At 37.6% G+C, this 23,141-nt stretch overlaps 3 protein-coding genes across 4 annotated transcripts in view; all 3 read right to left on the bottom strand.

The window, feature by feature from the left end:
• Nucleotides 1-23,141, bottom strand: part of Snx3 (sorting nexin 3) — a 167,633-nt gene that overhangs the window by 9,031 nt on the left and 135,461 nt on the right. Inside the window, exon 2 of the mRNA XM_080146572.1 lies at nucleotides 535-596. Within this exon, the coding sequence (XP_080002698.1) occupies nucleotides 535-582 (48 nt within the window). The 5' untranslated portion in view covers nucleotides 583-596. The remainder of the gene's footprint in view (nucleotides 1-534; nucleotides 597-23,141) is intronic.
• LOC145304633 (uncharacterized) overlaps nucleotides 1-23,141 on the bottom strand; it is a 177,741-nt gene that overhangs the window by 19,143 nt on the left and 135,457 nt on the right. The gene's annotated exons all lie outside the window — the stretch shown is intronic.
• On the bottom strand, nucleotides 587-21,164 carry Cog3 (conserved oligomeric Golgi complex subunit 3). 2 transcript variants are annotated; one of them, XM_080146558.1, is made up of 25 exons: nucleotides 21,042-21,164; nucleotides 20,286-20,573; nucleotides 19,868-19,978; nucleotides 19,571-19,644; nucleotides 19,329-19,456; nucleotides 18,914-18,995; nucleotides 18,417-18,486; nucleotides 17,781-17,908; nucleotides 16,898-16,989; nucleotides 16,424-16,573; nucleotides 16,203-16,275; nucleotides 15,670-15,775; nucleotides 15,245-15,305; nucleotides 14,928-15,051; nucleotides 14,605-14,673; nucleotides 9,845-9,983; nucleotides 9,365-9,492; nucleotides 8,896-8,961; nucleotides 8,422-8,521; nucleotides 7,924-7,997; nucleotides 3,289-3,357; nucleotides 2,227-2,328; nucleotides 1,868-2,014; nucleotides 1,491-1,631; nucleotides 587-1,024 (listed from the first exon to the last, which is right to left on the bottom strand). In XM_080146558.1, the coding sequence occupies exons 1-25, from the start codon at nucleotides 21,151-21,153 to the stop codon at nucleotides 938-940; spliced, it is 2,721 nt and encodes a 906-aa protein (XP_080002684.1). In that variant the 5' UTR covers nucleotides 21,154-21,164; the 3' UTR covers nucleotides 587-937. The 2 variants fall into 2 exon arrangements, with proteins under 2 accessions (XP_080002684.1, XP_080002686.1); XM_080146560.1 differs by having other exon boundaries at nucleotides 16,424-16,555.

Below are 23,141 nucleotides of genomic sequence, written 5' to 3'. Positions count from 1 at the left end.
ACGTGTAGATATTTTCCCTGAAGAGCATAACTTAATGGGTTCAGTGGTTACCGAGATAGACATCTTCTACTTTGTTTAATAGAAATTGAAAACAAATATAAATTATTTGTAAAAATGAAAATACTGTAAAGCAGCTTTTCTTTGGCATGTAGAGGAGTTCCTTTTAAGGTTTGTGTGATTAAACTCTCTCTCAAATTGATATTGCCAAGCGACCAGTGTAACCCCCCCCCCCCCTCCCCGATATTAAGAATTAAAATTGAAAAATAAGTGGGAGCGGAAAAGATTATTTTCTTCTTCTTTATGCCTAACCCCTGCAGGGAGCCCTAACACACTAGTTTCAAATGAGTTTAAAATAAAAGGGGTTAAGTTTCTATAGCCGCTAGACATTTTAGGGAAACCACTGAAAATTTCTTTTAACGGTAACATCCAAAATAAAAGTCTGTTCTACATTTACTAGCTAAGCATAAGCAATGAGTTTTTTTCTTTGAATTTATTAACATCCATCAACGATTAATCAAATAAAAGTTCACCTACCTTGCTCTTGAGACGTTTGGTTGCGTCTTCACTCGACATAATTGACATTATATTCTACAATCAATACCATCAACATAAATATAAATTATTTTAGAGAATATATATGTAAATAAATAACATGCCATAACCATTAAATAGATGGATAGGTAGATAACCAAACAAAATAAACAAGCTTTACATTTTAAAATAAGGCATATCAATATAAAGTATCACAATATCTGAAACTGCCAAAAAATACATTAAATAAAAAAATTCTGTTGTATCACATCTAGAAAGCTTAAAAACACTGGTAAAATTTAAAATTGCCTTTAAAAGGAATGTAAAGTATATTAAAAGTAAGGCACCATGTAAAATATTTTTAGAAACAATAACAAACAAAAAAGAAAAATCCTCCAAAAATCTACTATTTTTGTTCTTCATTAGCTTCTAGAGTAGCTTTCTCCTCGATGCCTCCTAGGCTCTCCTTGGGCATGCTACTCTCTCGAGACACCTACATAAAAAAGTAGAATTAACAAGGACAATGATGTTTAAAAAGACAAAACTCTAACAAGCAAAGTTTTTAGACAGTTTATGTCTTAATTTCAATTGTTATTTGTCGCATCGTGTTATAGGCAGCTATAGATAGTAAAATGAAAAGAAATTAATTCCAATTTTGTTGTCCGGATATATTTATTTTAAGATTTTATTTTTATTTATACCATGAGACTATTCCGTCCCTACAACACAATTTTTCATCATGGCTTAGAACCAGTTCTATTCCAGCAGAAATTAACTGGATTCGAAGCCATACTGGAAAATTCTTTTTAACAAATAGATTTAGAAATTACTAACAGACATTTTAATGATTTTAGCTAATAATATATTTTTTACATTCAATTTCTTCAACTTGATCTTTTATATTTGTTGATTAATGACTCATCACATACACCCAAGCATTCATTATATTCTATTAATACCTGTCGTTGTACATCTGGGGTTGTACTTCCTTCCCTGCTGGCTGGGGCAGCTGTTGATGACCTAGACCTTGATAACGGCTTCACAGACACAGATGCTAGTATAGCTGCTAACTGCTCCTGGCTGGGACAACCAACTACAACCTAAAAGTATTAAACGTAAACATTACAAAACAATAAAAAAAGTTTTTAACAAAAGGGCTCACTGTCCTTTCATGTATAATCGGACAACACTTACAGAACGGTCTTTGATTAAGTTATAATACTTAGTTACAAAACTATGATAAAAGAAAAAAAACTACTGATATTTAATTTCAACCAAAGGATCTCGCTTACTGTTTCCCCCCTACCGCTAGTAAACCATTGATCAATCGACTTACCTCTTGGTCCTGTGTGTATTCTGCCTTCAGGGTGGTTATCAAGGTCATGAAGGAGGTCAATATCTGAGCTCTTATGGGCCGGAACAGGATAAACTCAGTTTCCCTGTTGGCGAGATATAGCTGCATTTTTCGTTGGATTGTAGGCACCTACAAGAATATATATTTTAAAGGTTTACAGACAATTATCTGCAGATATGTAAATAAGAATTTGTTAGATAAAGTGCTTTGTTGAATAGTCATTGTTTCTTATGGTCATTTTATCTTGATATTATATTTTAACTTATGAAATTAATTTCATATATTTAAAAATTTATCTATCTATCCATCATGCTATTTTAATTTATTATCTATATGTCTACCTTGGCCTTGATATCTCTAGTGGTATGAGCAACAATGGATTGTAGAGTGGACTCCCCGGCCCAGGGTTGAACACTTAATTTGGCTGACTTGTCACCACGCACCTTTAAAATAACAAGAATAACAATATCATATAAGCGTAACTATATATTTTAGGAACATTAATTTACCAGGTAATAAAAAAAATACCCAAATGTTTGTTTTATTTAAATCCTTCCTCTATCAATAATAACCATTGAAATCAAAGAAAAGAAGCTAAAAACGCCTTTCAAAACCCTCAAAATATTAAATCTACAACGAGAAACTAATCAAACGATAGCCCACTGTGTAACTGTATCTTACAATACTGCATGATAAAAAGATTAATTTTAACGTGAACTCTTAGAACAAAATCCAAAAAATCTGACATTTGATGTAAAACTTGCTTATAAAAAGTGTGTCTTTAAAAAAAAAGTAGGAAACATTGGGTTATAGTATTAAAGTAGTTCCGTATATCACAAAACAAAGCACTCCTTACTGCTTTAACAGGCCAAAACTGTAGAAAAGGTACGCTTTTAAATAACATTTACACAAATACTTGAATTTATTGCAACTAAGCAAGTATAACATAACACTTAGGAAGCCGTATCAAAATTGTCTACTTAGAATTTACACCGAACGAGTTATCATTAGTAATTTTATACTGTTGTTAGGAATTTGTGTTTATTTTACGTTTGTCTACTAAAACAAGGACAATTGACTCTCTCAGTAGCGCAGAAATGATTATGATTAAAGTGAGAAAAATCAAACACTAGGCCTTCAGTAGATTAAAATTGAACCAACCATAGAAGATTTATAAGAGTCTTTAGGCCAGCGAATGAGAAAACATGAATATAAACTTTTCATTCGAGTATAATTTACAGTCCAATGTTACAGTATAGAACTTGGTTAAATCTTACTAACACATGAGAATACTTTAGTCTACACAAAATTTTTATGGATGGTTGGTTACATTATTACATACTCTGGTGAAAGAAAGACTGTGCTTAAATGAGAATGGACTATCTCACTGTTTTAAACATTACCTGGTAAAAATCTAACACTTTGACATTAAACTGTTGTAGCTCCCCCAACATTAGTTTGACACTCTCCTGTATTAATATTTTTGTTTTGCTTATCTTACGTCATACATAAACCAAAATTGTACATTTCTTCTTAAAAACTACCATGACATAAAAACTTAACATATGTTGATTGCTTTTCGCCATGCACTTAGTATTGCAGATGATGTTTTTTAATGGAGTAAAGACCAAAGATGTACGGTGATTAAGTCTGAGTATAGAATAATTCATCTAATGGCAGAACTATGTATTCATATAAAAAACATTCTCATATGTCCTATTGATGTATTTTATCCCTAATCATGAGAAAGGGAATAGTAGCTTTCGCAATATTCCGTAAAATTGCGAGCAAACTTCTAGTCAAATGCGCTTATTAAGTCCAACTGATCTTAATGTTGGCCAAACGCATAGAATAATTAAACGCATATTTAAAAACATTTTAGCATTTGACTGGAATCTTACTCACAACTCTACGGAATTTTGCGAAAGCTACTATAACCTTTACTGTAAAGGATAATTAATACGTGGTTATTGTCTAAGGATAATTTTTGTCCTCAATCTAGATTGCTATTATAGTCCTCATATATTAGTTAATACGTACCTCCTTGGTCAGGGGAGAGGATGGGTAAAGTCATAAGGCGGGCGGGAGAGGGGGAATCAGGGATGCTACATTGGTCACGTCTACGCCGTGCATCTACCTTCATCAGCAGAAGCAGCAACAACACCAGCCAGCAACTGCAGCAGCACCAACACCAGCAGCAGATGGAGCCAAGAACCAATACACCCAATCTCCCACCCTGCCTTACCCACGTCTTCATCAACGTGCACTCCAAATGGTTTTTCACTAACTTTGACAAAGAGTTCTACTCAGCTAAACCGAGTTTTTACTAAGTCTGACAAAGAATAAGTACCTACCAGCAACACTTATTCGGCTACTCCTGATACGAGCTGGCATAGAACAAAATCCAGGCCCCAAAGTCTGGTACTGTAAATTATGTTCAAAGAAACTTGGCCCATACGCTGTACAATGTACCTGCTGCAACAACTGGCTCCACGTAAAATGTTCAAATTTAACATCAATAAAACAAAGAAAACTATTCCCATCCTGGATTGGACCCTGTTGCAACCCACCACAAGTTTCTACCCCCAGCAGCCCCCCTGCCCCCATTCCACCTGGCCCCCCCGTGCCCCTGCTACCCCCCGTGCCCCCAGCCCCCCTCGTGCCCCCCGTGCCCCCCAACACCCACCTTCTACACGTGCCCGTAGGAGTGCCCCCCCCCACACGTAACACCCCCCCACCCCCACCCCCTGACCCACCATCTCAGGCTAGAAACAACAACGATGAGGAATTCAGACTGAACATTCTGCAATATAACATCAATGGTTTAACAAAGAAACGCGATGACCTTCTAAATCACCTTGAGAAGAATAATGTACCTGTCACAGCACTTCAAGAAACCAAGCTATCAGATAAATCCAAGCTGTCAAACCTACCTAATTACACACTGGTTCGTAGAGATAGAACCAATAAAGGGGGAGGTCTTGCCTTCCTGGTGAACAAAGACCTTAACTTTAACATCGAACCAACACCTGCCATTCTAGAACAAGACCAATTTCTAGAATCACTTACCATCAAAATACCTGGCATAAATAAAGAAGATCTCTACATACGTAACATCTATATACCACCACAAAGCAGCTGCAACACACCAAATTATGTTCCCCCCCTGGAACATATATATGATGGACTTGGCAGAAATTCCTACGTCCTTGGTGATTTCAATGCACATAATGAACTCTGGTATTCAGAATCAAATCCTGATCAAAGAGGCAGACTTCTTGTAGACACCATTGCAGGAAAAGAATTTGGCATCATTAATGAGGACCTGCCCACCAGAATCGCCAATGACACATCAACAGCACCTGACATAAGTATAGCTTCGTCAAACCTGATTCCATACACCACCTGGAAAGTAGAAAGGAAGTTAAACTCAGACCATCTACCCATCACTCTAAGCCTTACAGCATCTTTTATAAAATCAAATACAAAAAACCGGACCTTCATCAACTTCTCTAAAGCCAACTGGACCAAATTCACTGAAATTACTGAAAAATCTTTCAACACTGCCAGAGAAGTTAGCAACGTTTTTTCCGCAGAAAAATATTTTTGCAATATCCTTCTAAATGCTGCCAAGGCTTGCATACCTGTCGGACGCATCCCCAAAGTCTATAATTCGGTACCAACTGAGGCTGCCAGATTAATAGAACAAAGGGATGAAATGAAACAAAACAACCCAAGTGATGCTAGACTCCATGACATCAACAAGGAGATAAACAAAGCCATAAATGACCATCGTAAAAACAAATGGCAAGAACACCTTTCTAAATGTGACCCTGGTTCAAAGAAACTTTGGAACACCATCAAAGGCCTTGGAAACAAACCAGTCCAGCCAAATAATCAAGGCATAAGTTTCAACGGTAAAATGACGAATAATGCGAGAACCATGGCCAATAGCTTTAATGCTCAATATACTCCTAAGTCAGACACTAAGCCTGTACAAGCACTTAGACGAACCATCAGAAACCTGAAGAAGAAATCTAAGTGCAAGTCAACCAGATTTACCCCTGCCCAGACTCGCGAGGCCATCAAGAAGTCAAAGAACTCCAAGGCCCTTGGGCCAGATGGACTCTCCCCCATCATGCTGAAGTATCTCGGACCAAAAGGTATCAGATACCTGACAAACATCTTTAACCTGAGCCTACTTACTACACACATACCCAGCATATGGAAGACAGGAAAGATAATTCCACTCTTGAAACCTGGGAAACCAGCGGACCAAGGTACCAGCTATCGACCTGTCTCTCTTCTTTGTCCTGCCAGCAAGATTCTGGAAGCACTACTTCTACCACAGGTGAACGAAGCTGTAAAACTTGCAGACCATCAGCATGGATTCAGGAAGGGCAGATCCACCACCACTGCCCTGCACACCATCAACAACTTCATCACCACCGGACTGAACAAGAGGAAGCCTGTCGAACGCACAGTATCTGTAGCTATTGACCTATCAAAAGCCTTTGATACGGTCGACCACCACCTTCTTCTCCAGGATATAAGATCCCTGCAGCTCAACAGCTACGTGAAACACTTCCTGTGTGCATACCTTAGAGGTAGACAAACATTTTTTGAATTTAGAGGTTCCAGATCCAATTACAGAGTTGTCAAACAAGGTGTTCCCCAAGGAGGCGTACTTTCACCTGTCTTATTCAACCTGTACATGTCATCCATGCCCAGCCCTCCAGCCAACATCCTTCTGGTAACCTACGCAGATGATTCCAACGTCCTAGGACGCGGACCACTCATTGACCCAGTAGTTCAAGACCTGAATGTATATCTTTCTGTCCTTGATAATTGGTTCAAAAGTCGCAACCTTTTTATATCACCAGCAAAATCATCTGCTACAGTTTTTACAACATTTTCTAACGAATGTAGCACAACTCTGGATGTTAAAATCAACGGCGAAACCGTACCATCTGTCAAACACCCCAAATTTCTTGGGGTAACCTATGACAACATGTTCTGTTTTAACCATCACACCAAAGACCTCAGAACCAGACTCAACGCCAAAAATAACATCCTGAAGGCCCTGTCCGTCACAACTTGGGGTAAAGAAAAAGAGGTGATGGTCAACACATACAAGTCCATTGGACAATCCCTCTTAAATTACTGCTGCCCAATATTTACCCCCACCCTCAGCGACACAAACTGGGACAAGCTTCAAGCAGCCCAAAACACAGCTCTAAGGACTGCCACCGGCTGCCACGAGATTACAGACATTGACCATTTACATGCAGAAACTAAAGTTATGCCTGTAAAGGATCATTGCCAGATGTTGAGTAAACAATTTCTTCTGTCCACTCAGCGTCCAAACCATCCAAACAGAAGTGAACTTGACCCAGCCCGACCTAGAAATTTCCGCAAGATGCGCAACACACTTGTATCTGAGTTTGGCAAAGAGATAAATTCAATTTCCCAACCTGATTTATCTGAAAAGGCCTACAAGTCCAAGCTCAAGCAAATTCACACTAAATCCGTCAAAGATTCCATCGCCAAAATGGCAAACAACAAAGTTCTAAATGAAAAGCCATCAGCAAAGAAGAACTAACTTTGCCAAGAACAACCAGATCCACACTGGCTCAGCTACGTTCAGGATATAGTGTATATCTGAACACATTTCTAGCCAGAATAAACAAGGATCCCAACAAGATCGTGTCAGACACTTGTCCAAACTGTCCAGATTTACATACCACTGAACATCTGTTTAATTGTGCACAGAACCCTACGTCATTGAATGTGAAAAACCTATGGAGTAAACCTGTCGAGACAGCCAGATTCCTTGGCCTGTCCGCCAGAAATGATGAAGACCCGGGATGAGCAGGACAAGGGCTAAAAGAAGAAGAAGAAGAAGAAGGAATCATCACATTAAAAATATTTTATCAGGGTATGTACAAATATCTCAAAATATCCACGTATTATATCAACATCCATTATTATAGTAAAAACAACAACTTCATAAATATTCAAAAATATTAAAATTCCTGAATGAACTGTTCACAGGAAGCTTTCAATCTTCTATCAACTTCTTTCTTGGAATCTCTCAAATGTTCATGTACACCTACAATTTAAACATTTAAAATAACTGGAATGATAAATACAAAAATACCAAACCATTTAAAACAAACTAATTTGATTTAACTTTTTTTAAATCAAAACGGTTAGATTAAGTTTAAGAGTATATGCTTATCGGAAATCTAACTTTACAAGACATTTCAGAAGTCTTTTCCATGTATGTAGGGGGTGCGGAAATAACATTTAAGGACTGTTATACTGCAATGATGACCAACCAAATTAATTTTTCCATATAAACAAGGATAACAACATCCATAAAGGCTTATCAAAATCATGTTTTAAATTAACGGATTTTCTGGTAAAGATTATGTAATTGCAACGCTTTTTATTTTGTACCTATCTGAAACAGGAATCAAATCAAAATGCCAAGTTTGAAATGTATAGGACAATTTTAACAAATATAAACTAACCTGGTGTTCCCTCCAAAAGGAATTCTAGTAGAGCATTACTAGAGCTCATGTTCAAGATTTCTCCTTTCTTAGTCAATAAGGTCATTGCCGCATTTTTTACCTAACAACAAGAATATATGTATTATTGAAACAAGAAAAGTTACATTAAATGTAAATATTATTTTTAAAAAGATGTTTTGATCAAGGGAAGGTAATTAGCTGTTTTGGGGGTGAGAGGGGGGTACAATTCCCAACGAGGCCGGGTTAAAGCAAATAAATTTTAGACAAAATTGCTATTAATGTAATAAGTACCTACAAGGTACAGGTTAACACTTTTAAAAATGAAAGAGAAAAATAATAAGTAAAGTTGACAGATTTTTACGAAGACTGCATGAAAAGAAAATTAACATTCAAGACAGTCAGCCTTAAAAAGTTGAAGGGAATCTATGCTACCTACTTTTGATAAAGACAGAATAACGTCTTGAAAAAGATTACCTTAGTGAAATCCAAAGAAGTCTCTCTGACCAAGAACTCACTTTGGAAGGGAATTATCTGTTCTCTGTTTAAAATAAATACATCAGTCATAAGAATCTGATATTGTTCAGCGCAGCTTTTCTACAATTATGGCTCATCCTTGGTTTATTCTGGAACTTTGAACAAACTATCTCAATTTCCACGTGAAAATTCAATATACAAAAATAAAACACCTTAGAATCTAAAACTGTCTAGAAAAATAAGGAATACAAGATCCAAAAGCAGCTAAACAAACGGACGACCACGATACGTCTAGATATGGCTAATAAGAAGATAGGGGGAAAAGTCGCATACAAATGTTTCTGCCTCAAATATTAATAGCAGTCGAGAATATCTCCTTTCTCTTATTGGATAACAGACAGACGGACAGAGTGAGTTGTAGTGTAGCTTCGCTAATGACAAGAAAACATTATTAGATATGTATTTTCCTCAAAATAAGCAGGTGTTTTATCTCGAAGAGCTTGCCGTCAGCCGGCGTTTTCTTGGGGTTGGATGAGATTAGGTTGGCAGCCGTGGCTACACTGTCCAAACAAGCATCTAACACTTCCTGTGCCAATCCTAAAATGCAGAAGTTATTATTTTGGCCACTAAAAAATACTATTTAGTTAGATAGAAAACTATAAATTTTTCTACAGTGTACATTTTAAATCCTATTTGTAATGGATTTAAATAGAGGCACTTGAAGCACTTGAGTGAAGCAATATCGCGTAATTTTTTTTAAAGGCTATATCTTTTTGAGGATGGAGGTTAACTTCCTCAAATAGCTATAAACATAACAATACCAGGACAATCAGTTCAGCAGTTACTGAGATTCTTCGTTACACACACATCATGTTACTTAATTGTACATTGTAATAACGTCCAATCATCATTATTCATTTCTATATCGGCAATTCTAATAGGATGTTACCTGTAAAAATAGGCTTCTCCAAGCATCTATACAGCTTCGACAATGTTAGCAGAGTCCTTCTAACAGGTGGATACCACATTCCGTGCAGGTCAGCCGGGCTAGAACTCATGTAACTCTTGGCCGTGTTGATTGAACCAACCTGAAAATCCAGAGATGTATTTCTATGTGTATAAAAGAAGTATAAAAAAATCAAATATATGTCTTTTTTTTTGATTATTTTTATCTCTGCAGGGAGGAGAAGGACAATAAAGGGTCAATTTCAAATTTTAAAGATGAACGTGTTTTTAATCTTCCATTATACCATTTGAATTATCATTCACTATCTTCTCAAGCCATACCGTGTTTATATTATTAATAAGACAAAGGGCGTTAAATGATATGCATGCCCAATAATGATATACTTAATTTCCCTCTTTCAAGATTTTAATCATTGTTTTAGTTTAATAAGTTTGCAGGGGTGTATATTCTACATGGGATCCCCTGCTCAGGGGGGGGGGGGAGGAAATAAAGTGGTTGGAGGGGGAAAAAATGTAAAAATTAAGAAAACTGAAAACATTTTGCCATTTCAATTCCCCCCCCCCTCCTTGGTGAAAAAAACTAAAAAAATGTGTGGTAGGAGGGATAAAATAAATAAAATATAGAGTTCTTTAAATATATTTTCATTTCCCCCCTACTTGGTGAGATAAAACTAGGGGGGGAAAAAAAATTTAAAAAATTGTAGCCGGGGAAAAACGATAAATCTTGTGCAGAATATACACCCCTGTAAGTTTGGTCACTTCTATTGTAGAATCGACTTAACAAAATTCAATAATGTAATGTACCCAAATTTTTTGAGCCAACAAATATCGTGGTTATCAAAGTTTCGACACCAGTGTAATATACAGTTCATTGTTCCCGCCCTCCCTGTTTTCTAATCACTATATATCTATCTCTAAACAGGTTTTATTCTATCTATGTTACTCACCTCCAACATCCCTCCCCCCCCTCCCCTCATCCTCTCTGGCGACATCCACCCGAATCCTGGCCCCAAATACCCCTGTTCTACCTGCTCCCGCAATATTACCCGCTCCACTGGTGCCTTCCTCTGCAACTCCTGCCAACTTTGGGTTCATCCTAAATGTTCCCTCCTTCCATCCAAATCCGATTACAATTCCAACTGGTCCTGCCCACCCTGCATTTCTGCCTCAACAACTCCCTTTTCACCTATCTCCCCCCAACCACCAACACCCCCATCCAAACCCCGCGGTCCTAAATTCCCATGTACAGTCTGTTCCTTAGGTGTTACAAAATCCACTGGCTCCTTCCAATGTAACTCCTGCCTCCAATGGATCCACCCTAAATGCTCCCTCCTCCCATCTGCCACCCACTACTCTCCTTTCTGGTTCTGCCCTTCCTGCTCCCCCCCAACCTCACCCCCTCCCTCTCCTAACTTACCTCCCCCTACACCCCTCCCATCACCTAGCTCCCCGTCTACCCCTCCTTCCCCTGCAGCTCCTCCTTCACCCCCGCCCCCTCCTCCACCCACCCCTGCCCCCCGAAAACCTCCTGGTAAACCTTTTGTTCTTCAATTCAATTGTAATGGCCTCCTTACCACCCAAGATGAACTCCACAACCTTATTTCTACCCATAACATCCCCATCACCTGCCTACAAGAAACCAAACTCTCCAGCAAATCCAATCCCAAACCCCTCCCTGGCTATAACTTTCTCAGGAAGGACCGTCAAGACCGACCTGGTGGAGGAATAGCCTTCCTTATTGCTGATGACATCCCCTTCACCCACCTTGACCTCAATCACCTTTCCAATGGCCCCCTAGAGATTGATGGTATCCAAATTTCCCGCAATGGCTCTCCTACACAAATCATCAACCTTTACCTTCCTCCACATTCTTCCTGTCCCCCCCAATACACCCCTGACTTTAACCTCCTCTTTGACAACCCAAATGACCTTATCCTAGACGGTGATTTCAATGCCCACAACCCTGCCTGGAACTCCATCACCCTTGACCAATCTGCCATGAATCGTGGGGAGGCTCTGCTGGAAGCTCTCAATGAGAGCAGCCTCTGCCTCCTCAACGAGGACTCCCCCACCCGCCTCCCCCCCAATGGCCAACCCACCTCCCCCGACCTTTCCCTTTGCTCTGCCCACCTTGCCCTTGACTTTTCCTGGCACACCCTCACCACCCTCCGTTCTGATCACCTCCCCATCCTCCTCTCCCTTCCTGAAATCAACAGAAACCCCCGCCCTGTCAAAACTTTCCACAACTTCCGTAAAGCAGATTGGGACACCTTCACCCTTGAAACTGAAACCCTCTTTGAAGATCTTCCTGAACCCTCCTCCTGCTCCCAAGGTGAAGCCACTTTCCGCCAAATCCTCCAAACTGCCTCCAAACACACAGTCCCCGCTGGCTTCATCAAAAACTCCAATCCCTCCCTCCCCCAGTCTGCTAAGCCCCTTATCCAGCAAAGAGACTCCTTAAGAGAAATTAACCCCCATGATCCTCAAATCCAAATCCTCAATGAACAAATTTCCTCAATAGTAAACCAACACTCCAACAAAAAATGGCAAGAAACCCTTTCCAAATCCGACCATAGAACCAACCCTTCCAAATTCTGGTCCCTCCTCAAATCCCTTTCTGGCAAAAACAATTCCCCTCCTTCCAACCAACCCATTTCCTTCAACAACAAAGTTCACACCTCCCACGCCCACATTGCTGAATCCTTCACCAAACAATTCACCTCTGTCTCCCGCCACACCTCCAACCCTTTCTCCAGAAAAATTATCCGCAAAATTAGACACCGCCACCGCCTCAATAGAGATTTCCAACCTTTCACACCTGCCCTTGTCCTTGAAGCTATTAAAAATTCCTCAAATTCATCTGCACTTGGCCCTGATCACCTCAACATCCTCCACCTCAAACACCTTGGTCCAAATGGCATCTCCTACCTTACCAAACTCTTCAACCTCTCCATTTCCGCTGCTAATATCCCTGCCATTTGGAAGCTCTCCAAAATTATTGCCCTCCTCAAACCTGGTAAACCCCCTGACCTTTCCACCTCCTACCGCCCAATCTCCCTCCTCTGTCCTGCAGCTAAAGTCCTTGAACGCCTCCTTCTCCCATACCTTAAACAATCCCTCTCCACCCACCCCTCTCAACATGGCTTCAAACCCCTCCACTCCACCACATCCTCACTCCTTAATCTTTCCACCTCCATTGCTAACGGTTTCAACCAAAACCTCCCCCCCAGCCGCACAACCGTAGCCTCCATTGACCTTTCCAAAGCCTCCGACTGCATCCCAATCCATCTCCTTCTCCAAAAAATCTCCTCTTCAAACCTCCATCCAAACATCATCAGATGGCTGTCCTGCTACCTGCGTGGCAGAATGGCCTTCTGCTCCTACCAAAATACCAACTCCTCCCCCAGAATTGTCCACACTGGTGTCCCCCAAGGCTCTGTTATTTCCCCCGTCCTTTTCAACTTCTACATAGCAGATGCCCCCCACATCCCCCCTGCCACCACCTCCTCCTATGCCGACGACCTCAACTCCTTCCACTCCTCTCCTGACATCCCCCAGTCAGTTGAATCCATCAACTCCCACCTCTCCTCAATCGCTGACTGGGCCTCCACCAATGGCCTCTCCATCGCCCCCAACAAATCCACTGTCACCCTTTTCACTCCTGACCGTAAGCACCAATCCAACCTCCATCCTCAAGTCCAAATTAACGGCTCCATCCTCCCCCTTGAGAAAACCCCTAAGATCCTTGGAGTTACCTTTGACACCTTTTTCAACTTTAGTTCCCATGTCTCCACCATTTCCTCTAAAATTTCCTCCCGCCTCAGAATCCTTAAATGTCTGGCTGGCACCAAATGGGGCCACCAGAAGGAGACCCTCCTCACCACTTACAACACCCTCCTCCGCCCCATCACCACCTATGCCTGTCCTGTCTGGTTTCCTAACACCTCCAAAAACAACATTGACAAACTCCAAGTCCTCCAAAACCAAGCCCTCCGCATCTGTACTGGTTCCACCAAAAAATCCCCCATTAGCCACCTCCACCAAGAAACTAAAATCCTACCAGTACGGAACCACCTCTCCCTTTTATGCTCCCAGTACCTGGCCTCCTCCCTCCGTCCTTCCCACCCATCCTTCCCCAATGTCACAACCCCTCCTGGTCCTAGATCCAAGAAATCCACCCTCCAATCCATGTTCCTCCCGAATCTCCAACCTTTTCTCACCCCTGACAACACTCTCCTCCCTGCAAATTACAAATCCACCATCTCCCGACTCCACACCTCTGCAGTTACCCAAGCCATCAACTCCTACCCCCCTAATCCTGTCCTTAATCATGCCCCTCCCAACATCAACCCCTCTGAGATCCAACTTCCTAGGCACTACAGAACCATCCTCTCCCAATTAAGATCCAATTATTGTCCTAAGCTCCAAAGTTACCTGCATTCCATTAACGCTTCTCTTTCACCCAACTGCCCATCCTGCCCCAACAATCCTACCCCTGAAACAGTCCAACACCTCTTTTCCTGCCCTAATAACCCCACCAACCTAAATCCCATTGACCTCTGGCAAAATCCCACCCTCGTAGCTGCCTTCCTATCATCACACCCCAGTTTCACCAGCCTCCCTCCTCTTCAACGCCCCCCTCCAGAGCCCCCTCCATAAGCCTCCCCTCCCCCACCTACTGATGACAACCTGGACACGAATATGGACTATAAGCAGCCAATACAACAACAACATGTTACTCACCTCCATACTGGTCATACTGGCAACACTAGATGTGGAATTCTGGCGGGAATGCACACCCAAGGAATTCCTATTGCGGGACAATTGAGTTTTGAAAATAGGTTTCTCGTGAAATTATTCGTAAAATCGTCTAGGTATGCCCTAAGACTTTCTCTATGGTTTTATTTATTAAAGTTTAAGATGAATTAAAGTTAAACAATATCATATGTTATACTTTAGTAATAAGCTACAGTTAGGAATGCGTCCTGGAATCTGATGTATAAAATCCTTAGGTATGTATTACAATAAAGCAAATACAAAAAAATCATCTCAACTCAATTATTCCTTGGTGTATTGAAGCCCTGCTGGTATTGTTTCTCCTCCTCCTTGTTAGCAATCGCCTCCATCATTTCCAGTTTTTCCGGGTAGGCCAAGTCTCCGGGGGACGGTTGGTACCCGGATATGTCAGTCCTAAAAATCGCCGGATTTATTTAAAGGAAGCAAAGTTGCTCTATAAAGGTTATGTAAATGTTAATGATTCCCCCGGGCCCGTAGGGTTAGAGCCCCCTAGAAATAGAAGAAAAGACTACTGTGACAAAATACGACGAAACCCGATACTTCGTTTTCTTTCCATTATCCGACTTTTCAAAAATGATAACCAAACCTGATATAAACAGAGGTTCTATAGACAAGTCTTTCTTGAACGTCTTCTAAAATTTGTTGTCCTAAAAAGTTAAAATGTTATTGACATGATAATATTCTATCATTACTTTTAAATCTACATTTATCCTTATGATAAAGTAACAGTATGTCACTTTATCTGTCTGTTCGTTCTCCTTTACATGGCTTCTCACAGGTCATGGGAAGGTTTATTACTATTTTTTGGGAGGGTACTACTACTGTCTCACCCAAAAGATAATTTTCCCCTAAAAAAATTTTCCACCCAATTTTTTAAATACTAGTATTGCCATGAAGATGTATGTTGGTGTGTATTCTAGCGGCCAACGGTGGTCTTTAAAGTAGCTAAATAAGAGTTTGTACTAATCTCAAAAATAAAGTCACATGATATGATGTAGCATTGCTCCTTACCTATGCGCCTGTAAGCAATAAGATGTGGGTAGGTGGCACAATGTTGACCTAATATTTCTACACGTAGTATTGTTGTCAATTCTGCCAATGTCTCCAGGTGGGTCACCTAAACACCAAATAAATACTTTTTATAAAAAGTAACAGGATGTCTGTCTGTCTGCAGCTTAAGATCCCCCCAAAATACTTTATTAAAATACTTTTTGCATTGGGATTTTTAAATTTTAAGAGCTGTTTAAGTTTTTGCATCATTTGCACAGGTAAAGGGGTTTTAGCCAGGAATAATGTATAACCAACAAGCGAAATAAATCAAAAATAATATTTGGGGGGGGGGGGGGGGGGCAGATGAAAAGATCGTCAATATTACGATGTGTTGACCCCCAATGATAGCTGAAATTAAATAAAGGTTTCGTCATTTTTTTTTTGGAATTAATTTCGTTGCTGGTATAAGCTGGGTTTTAGTTTTAAATTATGAATTACTAGCGGCTACGTCCCTATAAGCCTTTAGATGCACTTCCAACTTAATCTTAATGTACCTGTATAACCAAAGGACGTAGATGATCATATAAAACATTGCACAACTTTCCGAGGAATGAAGTTAGATTGGGCCTGAAAATATGGATTTTGTTAAAAATCAATTTATATTCATCTACTAAGCTACATTTTTTTAGTAGCATAGCTAGTAAAGGAGCACCATATTGTTTCAGCGGTTGGCGAGATTCTAGATTCTAGAGCCGCTAGACTTTAATCTACATACCTATTATCTATCTCAGCCCCGTCTGGTGTTGGATCTGGAACCGGACCAAATATCTGGGCATGCAGCTGAGTTTCATCCTCACAAACGTGGAGCAGGAAGGCACACCCAGCTCGCAACAGGCCACAATGATCTCTGTAACATGCGTTTAATCTATCAAGGTTGAAAAATGAAAGATTGATACTTCGAACATTAAAAACAAAGTTTATATTTGAAAGAAAGAAAGCCCAGAAAAACGATATAAAATGAATAAAGAATGGACAAAGTGAGTTTTTGATAAAATATGTATTGCTTCTTTGTAGCATGCCCGACAAACCAACTTACTAAGTAAATCATGTACTGGATGATCTTTACAATCTTTACAAAAAAAATCCAATCGTCAATCTTTACGGTTCCCTTAAGGAGAAAAAGAGTTAAAAATGAGGGAAAAAATACTTCCAAGATCAGAAACAAAGCAAATGTTAATATATTAATCACCTGTTATGGACAGTTAGTAGCTGGGAAACGGCAGCTTTCACACTTGGTGTCAACAGATCCCTCCTGGAATCCAGGTAGTGTTGCTCCATTTCCTTTAATACAAAGGTGATTAGTCCAACATTTGTCTTTGGTAGTGAATCTACTCTATAATCCACTTTAGATGTTCGTCGGCCAGGCATTCAGTCCAACAACCCGATACTTCTGGAGATTTCGGGCTTTTTGTGATTTAAAACATATTTCTCTTTTTTATCTGCATTATTAATTAGTGCCCCTTTGTCCATTCATGATTTTTGTTGTGCTTTGCTACTCATGAATATAGTTATCATTGTTTTTTATTCAGTCAAATTATTCATACCTATTACTTTTTATTAGTAGCGAAGCTACTCTATAATTTGAAATGTCCGTCTGTCCGTCCGTCTGTCCGTCTTAGTTTGGGGGAAACGTAAATTTCTCGGCTCCTATAAAAGATAAAAGGCTGAAATTTTTTGACAACATTCCTATTATTAAGGAGCACAATTAACTATAAAACATCAATGGCGGTCGGACCGCTTTTTAGCAGGTTTTAGGCTATTTTTGTATTTTTCACATTTTTCTCCATATCTTTCGTGATTTTTTCCTAATATACATGCTTTTGACAACTAATATCTAAATTCTTATTTAATTGTTTGTGCTTCGCTACTTATGGATGTTGTCATCCATGTTTTTATTTCTAAACAGGGGGGGCAATACTCTTCTCCCAATTTGTTAAATATGAAATGTTCTCAGAAGAAAAGTGTTTGGCATTAGATGAATACCTATATAAAGTTTGATAAACGCATTAATTCAGACAAAAACAAAATACTTGTAGAGGAACTACACAACTGTAAATATTAAAATTCCCAACCTGTAGCAAAACCTTGTACTCTGGAGCTTGATCCTGCCGTCTCTCCACCTCAACAATAAGATGGCGTATCCGGGGGACACAGGCTCGAAACTTTCCATAGAACAGGGTTAGGGTGGTGTGAGGCGCCTGTTTAGATTTAATAATCCATGTTAACATGTTTGTCATAGCGCAGATGTTTTGTAAGAGCACTAGCGGTTACAATATTAGCATCCAGGAGCTCTGTATTTGAAGGAGTAAGGAAGGTAGAAAAATAGCCTAAAACCAAACTTAGATATAAAAGTTAAATAGCCTTAAAGGAACCTATAAAGAGATTCCATAAAATGAAGAACTCAATCAGTTAAGTAAATATTGAAATCTTAAGCTACAGACAAAAAAACATACTACCTACTTTATAAAAAAAAGTGTGTCTAAAAAATTACACATAGGCGAACACAGACCGATTTAAGGTTGTTGTAAGAAAGTATCAAATTGTACCAAAAATAAAGAAATTTTTTCCTTAAAGCCATTGATAAAATTTCAGACTATCGTCACTAATATTGAAACAATACTTCTTTCCATATAGCCAGAAGACGTACAGAACTAGAGATAATTAGAGAGTAGCTACGATACCAAGATTTATTTATTAGATTATTTCCTCAGCTCCGACATTGAATGTGGATTGATTTGCCCCTCTGGTTGCTGTGTCTATACAACTATTCACAAACAACTTAAAAAACAAGAACGATTATTTTCATTCCAACAGGCTTGTATCTTTATTTTCCTATTTTCAGTCTATTCACTTAATATGAAGGGGGCGAGGGAAGGAGGCCAGAAAAATATTCCACTACCAGCCCAATACATTGTTGAATCTTCCGTACAAAGTAAAACTCACAAATGCTTGATACCTTTAACTTCAGACAAAACCAAACTTTACTTCTAGGTATATATTATAGAAGAAGTATAAGTAGAAAGGTTTTAATTCTCAGTCGTGATTTTGCTTACAAACAACTGAATTGATTAAATTCTCAAAGGAAGGAAGGCTTTGTATAGGACCATTGGCTATCTAAATAAACCCTAAAAGTCTGGCATATAAGTTGAGATTATCAACTATCCAATGGAGGTATTATAAAATTAAAGTAAAAAATAAAGCCTACCTTTATCATAGACAAGCCTCTAGCCAAGGCTGTTTTATATTTGCCTAGGTAAACTGCACTTTCTCTATAGTCTGGATGCTCCCTTGAAAATCATAAAATTTTTTAAATCATATTATTGCATTTCATATTTAGTATTGAAATTTGACAATTAGATGAATATTATATTGATTTTGTATATTTAAGTAACAAGTATAAATACAGAAAATAAGGATCTTTAAAGCATTTAAGTTTTACTCATAGCGAGTAATTCTTATCTTTACTTAGTTAGATCATACTTTCATGTGAAAGAACTGAAGAAGAGTGCGTTAATAATGTGTTTTAAATGCTTTATATGTGACGGACCAATGGTATTTAAATGGACGCAAAAAATACAAATGTGGATATATTTCAATTCTATTATTGTAAAATTCCATGCCTTAAATAGATCATATTTTCATTTATCTTTGCCATCAGTGGGAGGAAAGCTTCACTTTGGACTGATAGGGTAGCAGAGTCCAGCTTGTGAATTATCTTCTCATATTCTACAAACACTTTCAAATTTTCCTACATTTATTAGAGATAAAAGAATACGCAGGTGTAAAAAATTATATGATTATCATTTGATAAACTAATATTTCCCCCCCCCCCCATTTTTTTACTTTACGTATTCCATTTTGCCTGCATCTTTTGATTGGTGTCGTTCAGTTGGGTTTGTTCTTTCAATAAATGCTGACAGGCCGTATGAAGTTCTGGTAACAAATTATAAACATATCGTTAAAAATTCAAAAATGTAAGAGAGTGGGTAGAGGATTAGGCATAGGTAGGTACATCTATCTTGAAATCTAAGTTAATAAGGTATCTCATGGGATAAGATAATCATGTGTAAATCCCCAATGATGAAAAATAAAATTACCCTTTCCTGAGATTAGTTTGACTGCTAAAATTGCTCAATCAACACCAATTATAATTTTCCTGTAGATTTTTGTCTGACACTCTCATACTGTTGTGTTAGCAAGCTGAGTTGGTCTAAAGATGTCGTCACTTGTGTTTGTAATCCAGTAGTTATTTCTTTCTGCCGCTTCAATTCTGTAAGAGAAAAGGAAGATCAATAACTAATGGTTGTGTAATGAAATCACAAAATCTTAAAAAGTAATAGTATGTGTTCTTTTATGAATGTAAATCTGTAACTTTATGAATATTGAAATCTTGGATACCACTGGGTTCTTCTTTTCAGTAGAGCCTTGTAGAGGTTAGTGTACGGTTATCTGCAGGGTAGGTTAAATTAGCCCTCCTGATACGATTTGCTCCCAAGAAAATGATAGACATTTCCTCCCGAACACACACATTTATCAAAGAAATGTATAAATCAATAGATAATATATCCAACCCTTACCTTCGATATATTGATGATACGGTTTGAGCTCTAAACTAAGCAGACATGCTTCAAGCTCATGCATCCAGTGTAAACATTCCTGTCCAGTTGAAATAACAAGTTCTCCCCGCTCCATGCGATCAAAAACTGGAAACAGAGCGGACGATTGTTGTGTTTCATCAAGGTCTGAAGGAGGGATGATAAAATTTTGTGGGGAAATATTAGAATCTTCTATTTTTGTTGGTTGCTGTTCAGTTTCAATTAGGTTTGATTTTCGGATGTGACTGGGAAATGGTCTTTCTTTCACCTATGGAACATGTTATTTAAGACTTATTAATCCTATAGATTTAAATTAATCTAAAAACTACAAAATTACATAACAAAAAAGATTAGCAAGGCAGTTTATGTAGCTAAATGACAAAGTGTAAGTATTACAAAACTTTTAGATCTAATAAGAATTTAAAATATTAATATTGGACAATGCCAAAAAATAATGTCTTAAAATACAGGGATCTAAAGGGATAAGACAATTACCGATAAATTGATGTACATTCCCGAAAATAATACACAAATTACTCCTTATGTAGTTTACATGGTTGAAATGTTTGGACACACAACTTATCGAACTCAGTGTTCCCAAAGTTGTTAGAGCCATAGAAAAATATCTTTATTCTAAGACTTTGGGGATTAGTGTAATAAACAACCCTATGTCCCCTCCCTCCCTTAAAATAGCAGCTAGATATATAATAACAAACTACTATTGTAAATAACATTCCTGAAGAGCAATACTATTAATACATTCTTCTTGGATATTATTCAGAGCCGCCAAGGGGGTGTCTACTCCCTCCCATTCAGATAAACGGGAGAGAATATTTACATCCATTTTCATTCACTTCTAAAGAAAAAAAAACTATCATTAGGTAAATAAATCTTAAGTCATATAATGGATCGAACGCATATGTACGTTGTAGGTACTTCAGTTTGTCTGACCAAAACATAAGATCTATTTAACTTGAACCAAATCGACCTTTTTATTCAGGGAACCTCTTAATATATGAAGGTCCTATATATTTTTTACTTTTTATTTAGAAGAGAAGTAGATTTTCTCCAAACCCTTCTTTTTAAATTTAGAACTAAAATGAATTCAGAGAAAGGGAAGACCAACTCCACCTTATATAGCTTGTAGATATGCACCTTGTAGCTTTCGGCTAAATGTTATAAAAGTTAAGAAATGGGAAATTGGTAAATGATTAAAGATTAGCTGTGGTTCTCAATAAATATTAGACACTTCATTAAATTATTTGAGCTATAACCGGCCATTTAAAATATAATGACTATTGTTTGAAAGTTCATGAAATTCAAATAAAGAATTAAAGTTACTTTGAATCCATGAAAATGGAAATAAAATTTAAGCAAGATGATATCGTATCTTGAGACATCTAAAAAGACTCATTATTTGCAAACAAGAACAATTAAGTTATTAACCTGTAAAATACATATATGCCGGTCGTTAATAATAAAAACAGACTCAAATTTTCCACACAAAAAATAAATTTATAAATATAGATTAATATTATTATAAAATTAGTTTTAAAGATAAACGTAAATTTTCTGAGGCTTTTAGCACATAAAAAGCCGTACAAGTAAACAGGGAGTTACAAAAATGCTGCGACTTTGCCTTCCCTTCCTTCTGTTGCGCTTTGATGACGAATGTCAATTTACAATTGTAGAAAATTTGTTGCGGCATCCAAATACAAGTTGCCAAACTAAAGAAAAGTGAAGAAACAAAAATAAATATTGTCCTAAATTATTTGATTAAAACATAACATTGTTGCTTTGAGCCGCTTTAGAAATGTTATCTGAAATTGTTTAATTATAATCCAAAAAAAATTCTTGCTCTTTAGATTAATTTAATTTGAATATTTTATCTATATTTTGGCAACTTTGCTTTGGTCAGCTGATTGATATTTATCAAAGTTTGATCCTTAAAAGTTTACCCGCATTTATATTTATGTTATGATAAAATTTTTATTTTTTAAATTTCGTAGATTTTTTGCAGTGGAAATGATTTGGAGGATTTTTAATAAAACAAATTTTCCAGATTTAAAAAATATTTTTTAAAGGATCAGGGCCGGGTTCCATTTGTTTGTTTACATAAGAATACTTTTGATTGAGAATTTCAATGGACTTTAAACTTTGAAGTTATTTTACGTGTTTTTTTTTTAATTTTCTTAACATTATGAATTTTACTAAATATATTATGAGGTAATAAGTGTTTTCATTAAAAATGCATAAATGAAATACAAAAAATATATAAATATTAAATAAATCTTATTTAAACATTCAAAACAAAGAAATATAAAAAAGTGTTTACATATCGCGCAATTCAGACAAATCTAGTTTTTTTTTACAATAGGGGAAAGATAAGAGAATGTTATTTTATAGAAGTTCAGTTTTTAACCGGATTTAAAGTGTGAAAGTTGAATTAAAATCTGTTTTGTCTAACAAATAAATATTAAAAATCTGTTCCATTTAACTAATAATTAAATATATTTAATGCATGATAGGTTTAATCAAAGACTTAAAATTAATATTTGAAAATTGTTATTGTATCCTATTTTATAATGATGTGAGATTTATTTGTCTGTCAAATCAAGATCTCGCTCTCCACTGAACCAATTTATTAGCTCCAGTTTAGCAAATCTTCACATGAGTGAAAATAAATTTAAGTCTTGTTATTGTTTTTAGGCCGGATGTTCTACTGCCCCTTCTTCTTTAGATGCTATGGGTGCAGGCTATGTAAGATATATAAAATTTAAAGTAGAACCCACAAAATAAAAGTATAATTATGCTTAGATTCAAAGCCATTGTTTTAGT

This window comes from Acartia tonsa, chromosome 13, assembly GCF_053477335.1.
Source record: "Acartia tonsa isolate MP-2025a chromosome 13, ASM5347733v1, whole genome shotgun sequence".
NCBI lineage: Eukaryota > Metazoa > Arthropoda > Copepoda > Calanoida > Acartiidae > Acartia > Acartia tonsa.
Note: the sequence above shows the minus strand (reverse complement) of the source record. Positions and strands in the feature narration are given on the sequence as shown.